This window comes from Diceros bicornis, chromosome 11 (assembly GCF_020826845.1).
Source record: "Diceros bicornis minor isolate mBicDic1 chromosome 11, mDicBic1.mat.cur, whole genome shotgun sequence".
In the NCBI taxonomy this organism is placed as follows: domain Eukaryota; kingdom Metazoa; phylum Chordata; class Mammalia; order Perissodactyla; family Rhinocerotidae; genus Diceros; species Diceros bicornis.
The window spans coordinates 63470482-63482795 of NC_080750.1; the positions used below are offsets into that span (position 1 = coordinate 63470482).

The window sequence follows — 12314 nt, forward strand, 5'->3', positions numbered from 1 at the left end:
ATGTCCAAGCATTTAGTGCACGAACTCGCTCAAGCGCACGAATCCCTCCTCTCTCCACCTTCTTTAAACTTCCGACCTCTCCGGGCTTGGGGTCCGCGCTCACTCACATCACTGATCTCCCCCGCCCCGCCCCAAGACGGCCCGCGCCCCGCCCACTCCCGCCACGAGGTCGAGGAGCGGGTCGCGCCTCCCTGACGTCACCAGCACGCGCCCTCGGCACTGCGGTCCTCCCCGCGTGTGAGCCCGGTGGTTCTAGCTTCTCCGTCGGCTCTCAGCCGGGAGCCGCAGTTGCTCAGTTCCGGAGGCCCGCGGCGGCACAGGCTCGGCGACATGTCGATGCTGGCTGAGCGTGAGTGTTCGGCGCGGAGGCGCGACCAGGGCGCGAGAGTGAAGGTGCCGGGCTGACGCTCCCTGCCGGACCGAGTGGCGGGGTGCGGGTGGCCGGCGCGCCGTGGGCGGGGGGAGCCGGCGGACGGGGAAGCCCAGCCGTGTCCGAAAGGAGCTGCCGGTCTGCTAGTGAAAGAGACTGCGAGCTCCGCTGGGGACTCTTGTCTCACGCTCAGACCTGGCACGTGCGGTGGGTTCGAGTGGGAGTCAGGACGGCGGTCGTGGGAACCCGGACTTCCTGGGGCCTTGGCTTCCTCAGGTTAAAAGAGGAAGTCTGGCCGGCAGGATCTCCTTAGGCGCTGAAATCCCGTCCTCGAAGATGTATTGAACCCAGAAAGAGAAAAGCAGAGGGATTAGGAGCATCCAACACAGGAAGTCAGCCTTTTTAGGGGGTGCAGCGCTAATGAGTCATTCTAAGACTGTGGCGGTTTTGACATCGTTAGTCGGCATTATTAACAGCCTTCCATGAAAGGAATGTTGGCCACAATGCCCCGTCCTGCCTCAGTTGGCCTTTGACATTTACCCCCACTTTGTGGGGGGAAGTTCATTCATTCCATCTCTGGAGAGACTAATTCGGAATGGTACGTGTAGCTAAGACTGCCTGCCGCCAGATGGCAGTTGTGCTTTGGTCCTGAAGAGACGGCCCATAACTTACTGCAAGTTGTGAAGAGCAACGAACAGAAACAGCTCATTTACCAGACAACAGCAACTACACAGGGATTTTGTGCAGCAAATGCTGTCAGCATCTCTTATGTGAGGAGACAGAAGAATGGGAGCACAAAAAGATTCGAGTAAGGCTCCATTCCAGTTTTACAGGGGCAGAAATTGAGGTTCGGAGGAAAATAATTCACCCCAAGTCATTGAGCTAGAAAATGACAAAATTGATCTAGTTATCTCTATATCTTTATGTTCTTGCCACTGGGACCAGCAGTTTTCTGTTTTTAAATAGGGAATCTTAGAAAGGAACATGTTAAGATCTCTTCTGGTTTTAATATTCTTTGATATATGCTTCATTGAGCAAGCACTGGGGAACACTGGCCCTGGCTTTGCTGTTCATTTATATCTCTTTCCATCATCAGTTTCTGTGGGGCTATTAAAAACTTCTTTTATTATCTTCATCACTAGGTTGGCTTAAAAAAATCAATGAGATGGTGAACGTGAAAATAGTTCCAAGTATGGAGTGGTGTACAGATGTGAAGTGCTATTTGTGGACATCAGTAATTCATATTGCATGATTTCAAGAGAGTATTTTCAGTTCTCCTCTCCCCACCATGACTCCAACTTTTCAAATCTTTGTCATGATAATATATAATATTTTGTGTTATCTTTTTAAAAATTTTGCTAAATTAATGTCTGTGACACCCTTGTGATTAGATATTTACGACTGGTATTCTCATTTTAAAGATGAGAAAATAGAAGCGTAGAAAAGTCCTAGCCCCATAATTTCACCACCCAGCAATTTTCTCTGATAGTTTATAAAATTGGGATCATTCTGTAGTTACAGTTTCGTATCCTACTTTTTTCCTACTTAAAGTTGGCTAGTGAACATTTTCATTAAGTATGCTATTTCCTTTGTTTTCCCTTGCTGTATGGACTATATTTTGTTTTTTATCTTCACCACAGGCACTTACCCTATTTTTTAAATCTACTAGTAGTTTTCTTTGTGTTTCTCAAAAACACTCTTTATCCAGTATTTCTTTAATTATGAAATGTTATTTTATTGGCTGTCCTCTATGTAAGACAGGAAATCCAGCTTACACAAACCTCCCCCTATGTAAGACAAGAATTTCATTTATCACTCACGCTTCCCAGTTTTTATATAATTTGGAGTTTTAGACCCAGATTTTTGTCAAGATATTACTTTTTTATAGACTTTTCTTTTTAAGATCAATTTTTGGCACTCGGAAGATTACATTTTATAATCAAATCATAACACTTTAGTTAATGGATTTTATTTTTATTTTTTGGTCAAGAAGATTGGCCCTCAGCTAAGGTCTGTTGCCAATCTTCCTCTTTTTGTTTGAAGAACATCTATGCCAGTCCTCCTCTATTTTGTATGTGGGACGCTGCCACAGCATGGCTTGATGAGTGGTGTGTAGGTCTGCGCCTGGGGTTCCAAACCTGTGAATCCTGGGCTGCTGAAGTGGAGTGCTCGAACTTAACCACTATGCCACGGGGCCAGTCCTAGTTAATGGATTTTAATACTCATTACATTAAAGTTTTATGCTGTAGTTTCCTCAGTCTTGAATAATTTTTTAATAAGACTGCATGGGTGGGATATTTTGTGCTCTTGAATATCTGAAAGTGTCTTTGAAAAAAAAAAAGAACAAAACTTCTGTCCTTGGCTATTGGAACTCAACACACCTTTCAGAAGAAGCTCAATCCTGGCACAAGCCATGCAGTGTTAGGCATGGAGTGATTGAAAAGTGAAGTCCTTTGCAGCTGTCACATGAAGGTTGTTTTTTGGGGTTACCCCAAAAGTATCCTGATGGAACCACTTATAGTTAGATCTCCAAATAGGAGGAGCCTCTGCTGGAAGATGGTTACGCATATTTTCCCAGATAGTGATTCTGCAGATTCAGGGCACTCTTCCCTGGGGCCCAGCGCTCTCCGTTACACTGCTGTTCCACATGGTGTCGGGCGTCCCCCAGAGTGTCCCCAGATTCAGTGATTTGCTAGGACTCAGGACGCAGGACTCAGCGTATAGTTGTACTCATGGCTAAGATTTATTGCAGCTAAAGGATACAGAGCAAAATCAGCAAAAGGAAAAGACACATAGGGCAAACCAGGCACAAGCTTCCAGAGTCCTCTCCCAGTGGAGTCACACATGACACACTTAATTCCCCCAGTATGAGTTGTGACATCACATGTGAAATGTTGCTGACCAGGGGAGCTTGTTAGAGACTCTGCCCCAGGTTTTTACTGGGGGCTGGTCACGTAGGCAGCCTCTGCCTGGCATGTACCAAAATTCCAGACTCCCAGAAGGAAAGCAGATATTCAGCATTGTTTGTAGAAACAGGCATAGTGAGCCACTCTTATCAGTTCTGAGAATGGTAGGAACCCTCCTGAAACCCAAATTCCCTACCAAGGGCCAGCCTTGTGAGCAAGCCTTTTGAAGGATAGCTAGTAGTTAGGCCTGCTCTGTTAGCTCTTTTCTGCACACAGTATTAGCAGAGCTGACGTCTGAGCACAGAACAGATTGGAATAAGAATAACAAAGCATGTATAAAAGTTGATCCATTCTGAACAGACCAAAGACAGTCTTTTCTTTGCCACGATTTCCCAAACTTGGAACTTCTACAACACTACAGCCAGGAAATGTTCCAGGGAAGTAGGGTTATGATCAAATAAGTTTGCGAAACATGGCATGCCTGCCGTGCCCTCCTCTAAGAGAATCTACACATTTGCATATTCAGAGTTCTGGGGAAGTCTTCACTGTGTGGAGACACTACAGTCATGTTTTGCTTAACAAAGGGGATATGTTCTGAGATACGTGTAGTTAGGTGATTTTGTCATTGTGTGAACATCATAGAGTGTACTGAAGGGGAACAAAATATGCCACCCCAAAATGTGTCTCTTTAACATGAGGATTATTTTAGGCTGATTATTTTTAAGAAACAAAGACTCAGACAGTTTTTTCTTGTTACCTTCCCCTTAACTGCCTAAAAGAATTAAGATTAAGAAAACCTGTCTCAGGAAATGAATTATCACCTTAGCATAACATGAACTAGGTAGTAGACAGGCAGGAACCCAGAAAAGCCTATTTGTCGGGCTCCCCTTTGTGTTCTCTGTTTCTGTGTGGCCAAACACATGCTTGTTTTGCAAACGTTTGCTCCTTTTCACCTACCTGTGAATTGCCTTCCTTCTCTTTGAAGTTCCTGACTCTCCCTACCCCCACATCTTCTTTTGTCTTTAGCTGAGGATGGCATTGAAGGTGAGGGCTTCTAGCCTTTTTGGTGAGTGACTCGCTTTCCTGAGTTTTTCCCACTATATGTAGGGGAGCAGAATTTGCCACCTCAAAATGTGTCTCTTTGGCATGAGGATTATTTTGGATTGGATACCTTTAAGAAACTGCAGACATGGGAGAACCTCTGAAAACCAAGTAGAAGTTACCCTTTGTCAGAGACATTTACATTTGTAAGGGAAATCTCCATTTGTAAAGGTGTCTCCCTCTCTGTACCAGGAAGGATGTACCAGGGGGATGACCTTATCTCTAGAAACTCTTATCAATTCGGAAAACAAGGACTTAAATCTGCATAATAATGGTATTCTTGTTTACTGGGGTTTTTCTGGTAATCTCCCGTCACTGACTGCCCCCACCCGCAACATCCTCCTTTGTCTTTTGGTAAAGATGGTATTTAAGGTGGCGGCTTCGGCAGTTCTGGCTGAGTCACTCAGTTTTCCTGGGTTTCTCTCATGTATACATGTTATTAAACTTTGTTTAATTTTCTCCTGTTATTCTGTATCATGTCAATTTAATTCTTAGACCAGCCAGAAGAACCTAGAAGGGTAGAGGAAAATTTCTTCCTCCCCTACAGTACTTACACAGACCTAGATGGCATAGCCTACTATACACCTAGGCTACATGGTACTGATCTTATGGGACCACCATTTTACATGTGGTCCATTGTTGACCGAAATGTCATTATGCACTGCATGACTGTATTAAATTTTGTTTAACTGAGTGTTACTGTTTTTAATTTTAATGGAAAGCCTCTCCCCCCATTTAACATCCTCATTTGGGAAAGACTGCCCTACCCCATTGGTTGAGGATACCTGCCATTTCCCTGGGGAAGAGGAACTGACAGCTATCCATCCAGTCTTTTGTGTTGTAAGCATTAAGCACTATAGTCTGCTGTATATACCTATGTGACATAAACTGTATGCAGTTCTTATTGCAAACGGTGGGCTTAATCATTCTCAAAAATGTCTTCTTCATACAAGCCCCAGTCACAGATCCCTGACAAGCACTACTATATAGAGTCATGAACTCGGACACTTACCAGTAAGCAGCCTTACAGAGAGAACACTGGTTAACAAGTCCCATCTCTAATGTTGTTCATTAGCAGAGGCAGCATTATGCTGAGTATTTACTAAGATAAGTAACATGGTAACTTAGCCACGTGTAGCATATTTGGGTCACCTTTTTCCTGCAAAACACTATAAATTTGAGCCCAAGTTGTTTTGCTTTATAAGTAACCTTTTTCTGCCTGCATGTTTGTAAAAAGTTTACTTATTTTTGCTAGGCAGTGTATAGTTATGGGTCTCTTTATTGATTTTACCTGCAGTATAATGAGCCTCTTGGACTGGAAAATTGTGTTATTTTTTAAAATTATGTCATGAGACTGCCAAGGCATGAGGTTGCTGTTGATAGTGAGATGCTGTGCTTCCATTGGTGCAGAATGTGAATGATAATAACAGGAACTCCAAATTTCTCATTCCGCCACAATTTACTTTGAGTTTTATTTTCTTGTTCTGTGAACATTTGAGATTCTATATCTGCCATAATTTTCCTTAAAACTACAGTAAATTTGAGTTCATAATAGTCAGTTATTTATATGCATTTAAAAAAATACTTAGTTTGAAGAGATTCAAAGCAGTTGCTTTAATTCAGTTATGTTCCTTCCTTCCTTGTATCCTATCCCCTTTTCTTCTTTCCTTTCTTTCTTCCTTCCCTCCTTCCTTTCTCATTCATTCATACATTCATTCACGTATTCACTGAGTGCCTGCTATGGGCACAGTGTTTTTTACTTCTTGCAGTGAAGTATAAGAAAGAATAAGACACAATTGTGAGCCATAGGAGATTATGATCTAATAGGAAACATAATATATGGACATAAATAGCCATAATACACAAAAGTATTACATGCCGGAAAAGAAGCAGATAATTTATTCTGGAAGTCCAGAGAAGGGGTCATATGGCCTTAGGGCATTTCAGTGAAAAGGAGTGATTGCTAGTATCTGTAGGTCACATGTGTGGAAGGTACAGTTGATTATCCCCAATATCATAATGACTGTTGTATATTGTGGATTAAGACTATATGCTTTGATGTCAGTGGGACCTTGGTTTGTATAGAGGCTCTGGCTTTTGCTTGGAGGCATTAGGCACATTTCTTTCTCTTAAGGCTCAGATTTTCTCATCTGAAAAGTGGAGATAAGAATATCTACTCTCTTTGGGTTACTATGAAAAGTGAGTCTAATAATGTATGGATAGCATTTGACACATAAGGTATGGCAGCAAAAGCTATAACTGCTGCTGCTACTACTGATGGTGAAGATGGCGCTGGTGTTGACAGGGGCTTTAAGTTGCTGCCTTTAGCTGAATGTGGAAGACCTGACTGACAGTAGATCATGTCTTTCAATTTGTCACCTTTGGAGGGAATATTTTTATTTTTATCTTATAAGGTCAATTTATATGTTGAGAATATACAATTATTGGGGAAACCAGGATAAATGATCCAGTTTGATAACATTCCATTGGATGCTGAATCTGATATCTGTCTCTATTAAAACATAATGTATGTCATATTTTATGCAGGTATGTGTGTATGTATTAGGTATGTATGTATTTGCATGGTGTTTTCCAGATTTGAAAGACAAATTGCTGATGAGATACTTTGTCATTTACAGGTCGGCGGAAGCAGAAGTGGGCTGTGGACCCAAGAAACACTGCATGGAGTAATGATGATTCCAAGTTTGGCCAGAGGATGCTAGAGAAGATGGGATGGTCTAAAGGAAAGGTATTTTGGAGAAGAGCAAAAGAAATTGGAGCCATACAAAGAGATTACAAATCAGGAGAATACATCTTTCTTAGGAAACTGGGAGAAATTTATGTCTTGGATCAATAGGTGATTTTGGAGAAATAACTAAATTGTAGTGACCTTGTGATGATAAAGTTAGAATTCAACATAAATGTCAACTTGCTTTATCATTTAACCTACTGTGATTAACGTTTTTCATAAACAGTCCCTTTTAATTAGTTGCACTTGGAATCATTCTTAACCATCAGAGTTTTATATTGCGAAGAGTAATATTTTATTCTCTTTTATAGCTAGAGTACACATTTTCTCTTTTTCCTCACAGTTCATTTGTTCCTAATTCAAATGGGACTTCTACTAATATCTCTACACTTAAGTGGTTCTTGTCAAGGTCTTTAATGATCTTGTTGCCAAATCCAATGGACTCTTTTTTGTTTTCACCTAACTTAATGTAATGTGCAGTATTGGACATAATTAACTACTCCTTCCTTGAAATACTTCTGTCTTGGCTTCCTTGAAATACTGCCCTCTCTCCTGTTTTTATCTTCTGCCTCACCAGCCACTCCTAAATTTGTTGCTAGCTCTTCCACCTCCAGACTTTTGAGCTTCAGAGCTCCTTGGGGTCAGCCCCAGGTCCTCTTCCATACTCTGCTCAGGTGAGCTCATTCATTCCGTCCCATGCTTTAAATTATCTAAATTCTGAGAACTGTCACTTTTCTATATCTAGTCCATATCTGTCCTCTGAGCTCCAAATTTATAAATTCATCAGCCTTATTGACATTTCCACTTGACTAAGCATCTTAAGTTTATCATTTTTATTATAAAATTCATGATCCCCCAAAATCTTTTTCCTCTCAAGTTTTCCCCATTTTTACAAATGGTACCCTGTCTACCAGCTTACTCAAGCCAGAAGCCTGGGAGTGAGGCTTGGTTCCTCCACCTGTCTCACTTCCCACATGCCTGGTCATTATTCCTCTCTATCCAGGGCACCATCATGGTCCAACCACTGCCATGGCTTGCCCTGATCACCACAACAGCCTCTCACTTGCTTCACTGCCTCCCTTCTTTTCCTCCTGTGGGCCATTTGCCATACAGCAGCCAGACTGATCTTTTAAAATACAGAAATTAGATTGTGTCATTCCCTTGCTTAAAAGTTCAGTGATTTCCTGTTGTTTTTAAAAAATAAAATCCAAAATCCTACCATAATTTCCAAGGTCCCATGAGGTCTGGCCCCTTCATATTGTCTTATTTTCTCTTCATTCACTTTGCTGGAGCCACCCTCAGTGCTGTTCAGGTTCTTCAGTACACCAAGCTCTCTGGGACACCTTACAAATGAGTGTTAATTGATGCAGGGGGCTTGGATCTCTCTACCCTGTCCCTCAGTGTTGTTTTATAGAAGGAGAGAGCCAGACTTGTAATATCTCTGATGGGCTTCTCTTACTTTGTAGTAGTACTCTGCTTTTGTGCATCAGAAAAAGGCCTGTTCTCCCTAATGTTTACATGGGCCTTGAATTGGGTCTCAGGTTGAAGAATTGGCTTTCATTATTGTAAGTGCATCCTTGGTATTATAGACATCTTGTAAGAATGCATTAGACTGTGGCTTCTTTGAAGGCAAGGATAGTGCCTCAATCCTAGATGTTTAGTAATTAATCAAATAGTTGATGAAAGAAGAAAGAGGTAATCTCTCTTTATACCCGATAAAAATGTTAACTGTCTTTGTGTTTAATCTCTACAGGGTTTAGGGGCTCAAGAGCAAGGAGCCACAGAACATATTAAAGTTCAAGTTAAAAATAACCACCTGGGACTTGGAGCTACCATCAATAATGAAGTGAGCCACAGTGTCTGCGGGGGGCTTTTCCTTGCATAATTGCCTTTTTGTAAATACAAAAATTTTAATCCAATCAAATTGATTGGTCAATTTTTCACTATTCAAGTGTGTATCATCCTTGTTTTGGATAATTTAAGAGCCACTAACTAAGCTGGCTGTTCATCATGTAACATGCCATCACCTTGCCTTATTGTCCTTATGGGATTCTTTACTTGCTTGCACCTAAGAGATCCAAACTAATTTTATTGCTAAACTTTGCAAAGAGTATTGTTCTTATAGAAATATTTATTTCAGTACAGAGAGGAATTTTCATCTTTACCAGTGTTCTAATATTAGCTTATATTATTAAAACTTGGTGTCAGGGCCGGCTTGGTGGCATAGTGGTTAAGTTTGCATGGGGTTTGCAGGTTCGGATCCTGGGTGTGGACCTACGCATCGCTTATCAAGCCATGCTGTGGCAGGCGTCCCACATATAGGGTAGAGAAAGATGAGCATGGACGTTAGCCCAGGGCCCATATTCCTCAGCAGAAAGAGGAGGATTGGCCATAGATGTTAGCTCAGGGCTAATCTTCCTCACAAAAGAAAAAAACTTGGTGGCATTTAGTCCAGAAATACCACAAGAAAGTGGTAGTCTTTTCCTGTCCCATTGTCTATTTCTGACTGTTGGTGTACAACAGTTGAATTTATTCACATTTCCTCTTAAATGCTGACATTTTGAAAATATGACACTGTAGTTAAAAATTAATGGCCTACCAGACTAAGAAAAAAAGAGAAAAGGCTCAAGTAAAATAAAAGTAGAAATGAAAGAGGACAAATTACAACGATACCACGGAAATACAAAGGATTATAAGAGAATACTATGAGAAATTATATGCCAACAAATTGGACAATCTAGAAGAAATGGATAAATTCTTAGACTCCTACAACCTCCCAAAACGGAACCAAGAAGAAATGGAGAATCTGAGTAGACCAATCACAAGTAAAGAGATTGAAATAGTAATCAAAAACCTCCCCAAAAATAAAAGTCCAGGACCAGATGGCTTCTCTGGTGAATTTTACTAAACATTCAAAGAAGATTTAATACCCATCCTTCTCAAACTATTCCAAAAAATAGAGGAAGATGGAACACTTCCTAACTCATTCTATGAGGCCAACATCACCCTGATACCAAAGCCAGACAAAGACAATACAGAGAAGGAAAATTACAGGCCAATGTCGCTGATGAACACAGATGCAAAAATCCTCGACAAAATATTGGCAAACCGAATACAGCAATACATTAAAAAGATCATACACCATGATCAAGTAGGATTTATACCAGGGATGCAGGGATGGTTCAACATCTGCAAATCAATCAACATGATACACCACATCAACAAAACAAAGAATAAAAACCACATGGTCATCTCAATAGATGCAGAGAAGGCATTTGACGAGATACACCATCCATTTATGATAAAAACTCTCAACAAAATGGGTATAGAAGGAAAGTACCTCAACATAATAAAGGCTATTTATGACAAACCCACAGCCAACATCATACTCAACGGGAAAAGACTGAAAGCCATTCCTCTGAGAACAGGAGCCAGGCAGGGCTGCCCACTCTCACCACTCTTATTCAACACAGTACTGGAGGTTTTGGCCAGAGCAGTTAGGCAAGAAAAAGGAATAAAAGGAATCTAAATAGGCAACGAAGAAGTGAAACTCTCACTATTTGCAGATGACATGATTTTATAGATAGAAAACCCTAAAGAATCCATTGGAAAACTATTAGAAGTGATCAATAACAAAGTCACAGGGTACAAAATCAGTCTACAAAAATCAGTTGCATTTCTGTATGCTGATAATGAACTAACAGAAAGAGAGCTCAAAAAGATAATACCATTTACAATTGCATCAAAAAGAATAAAATATCTAGGAATAAATCTTACCAAGGAGGTGAAAGACCTATACAATGAAAACTACAAGACATTATTGAAAGAAATCAATGATGATGTAAAGAAATGGAAAGACATCCCATGCACGTGGATTGGAAGAATAAACATAGTTAAAATGTCTATATTACCTAAAGCAATCTACAGATTCAATGCAATCCCAATCAGAATCCCAATGATATTCTTCACAGAAATAGAAAAAAGAATATTAAAATTCATATGGGGCAACAAAAGACCCCGAATAGCTAAAGCAATCCTAAGAAAAAAGAACAAAGCTGGAGGCATCACAATCCCTGACTTCAAAACATACTACAAAGCAATAGTAATCAAAACAGCATGGTACTGGTACAAAAATAGACACACAGATCAATGGAACAGAATTGAAAGCCCAGAAATAAAACCACACATATACAGATGGCTAGTATTCAACAAAGGAGCTAAGAACATACAATGGAGAAAGGAAAGTCTCTTCAATAAATGTTGGGAAAACTAGACAGCCGCGTGCAAAAGAATGAGAGTGGACCATCTGCTATCGCCATTCACAAAAATTAACTCAAAATGGATCAAAGACCTGAAGGTGAGACCTGAAACTATAAAACTCATAGAAGAAAATATAGGCAGCACAGTATTTGACATTGGTCATAAAGAAATCTTTTCGGATGACATGCCTACCCAGACTAGGGAAACTAAAGAAAAAATAAGCAAGTGGGACTTTATCAGATTAAAGAGCTTCTACAAGACAAACGAAACCAGAATCAAGATGAACAGACAACCCACCAGCTGGGAGAGAATATTGGCAAAACATATATCTGACAAGGGGTTAATCTCCATAATATATAAGGAACTCACACAACTGAACAACAAAACAACAAACAACCCGATCAAAAAATGGGCAGAGGAAATGAATAGATACTTCTCCAAAGAAGATATACAGATGGCCAATAGGCACATGAAAAGACGTTCAACATCACTAATCATCAGGGAAATACAAATCAAAACAGCCCTAAGATATCACCTCACACCTGTTAGAATGGCTATAATCACCAAGACAAAAAACAACAAATGTTGGAGAGGATGTGGAGAAACAGGAACCCTCACACACAGCTGGTTGGGAATGCAAACTGGTGCAGCCTCTATGGAAAACAGTATGGAGATTCCTCAAGGAATTAAAAATAGAAATACCCAATGATCCAGCTATCCTACTACTGGGAGTCTATCCAACGAATCTGAAATCAACAATCTAAAGGGGCTTATGCACCGCTATGTTCATTGCAGCATTATTCACTATAGCCAAGAAGTGGAAGCAACCTAAGTGTCCATTGACTGATGATTGGATGAAGAAGATGTGGTATATATATATATATACAATGGAATACTACTCAGCCGTAAAAAAAGACAAAATCGTCCC

The 12314-nt window shown here is 40.6% G+C and overlaps 1 protein-coding gene across 4 annotated transcripts in view; it reads left to right on the forward strand.

The window, feature by feature from the left end:
• Positions 1-221: 221 nt before the first annotated feature.
• PINX1 (PIN2 (TERF1) interacting telomerase inhibitor 1) overlaps positions 222-12314 on the forward strand; it is a 104498-nt gene continuing 92405 nt past the window's right edge. Inside the window, exons 1-3 of one of the 4 annotated variants that reach the window (XM_058550408.1) lie at positions 222-349; positions 7017-7126; positions 8880-8972. In XM_058550408.1, coding sequence (XP_058406391.1) covers positions 331-349; positions 7017-7126; positions 8880-8972 — 222 coding nt within the window. In that variant the 5' untranslated portion in view covers positions 222-330. Of the gene's footprint in view, positions 350-473; positions 1179-7016; positions 7127-8879; positions 8973-12314 lie in introns of those variants that run through there. The other 3 variants (XM_058550410.1, XM_058550407.1, XM_058550409.1) reach the window with 3 other exon arrangements.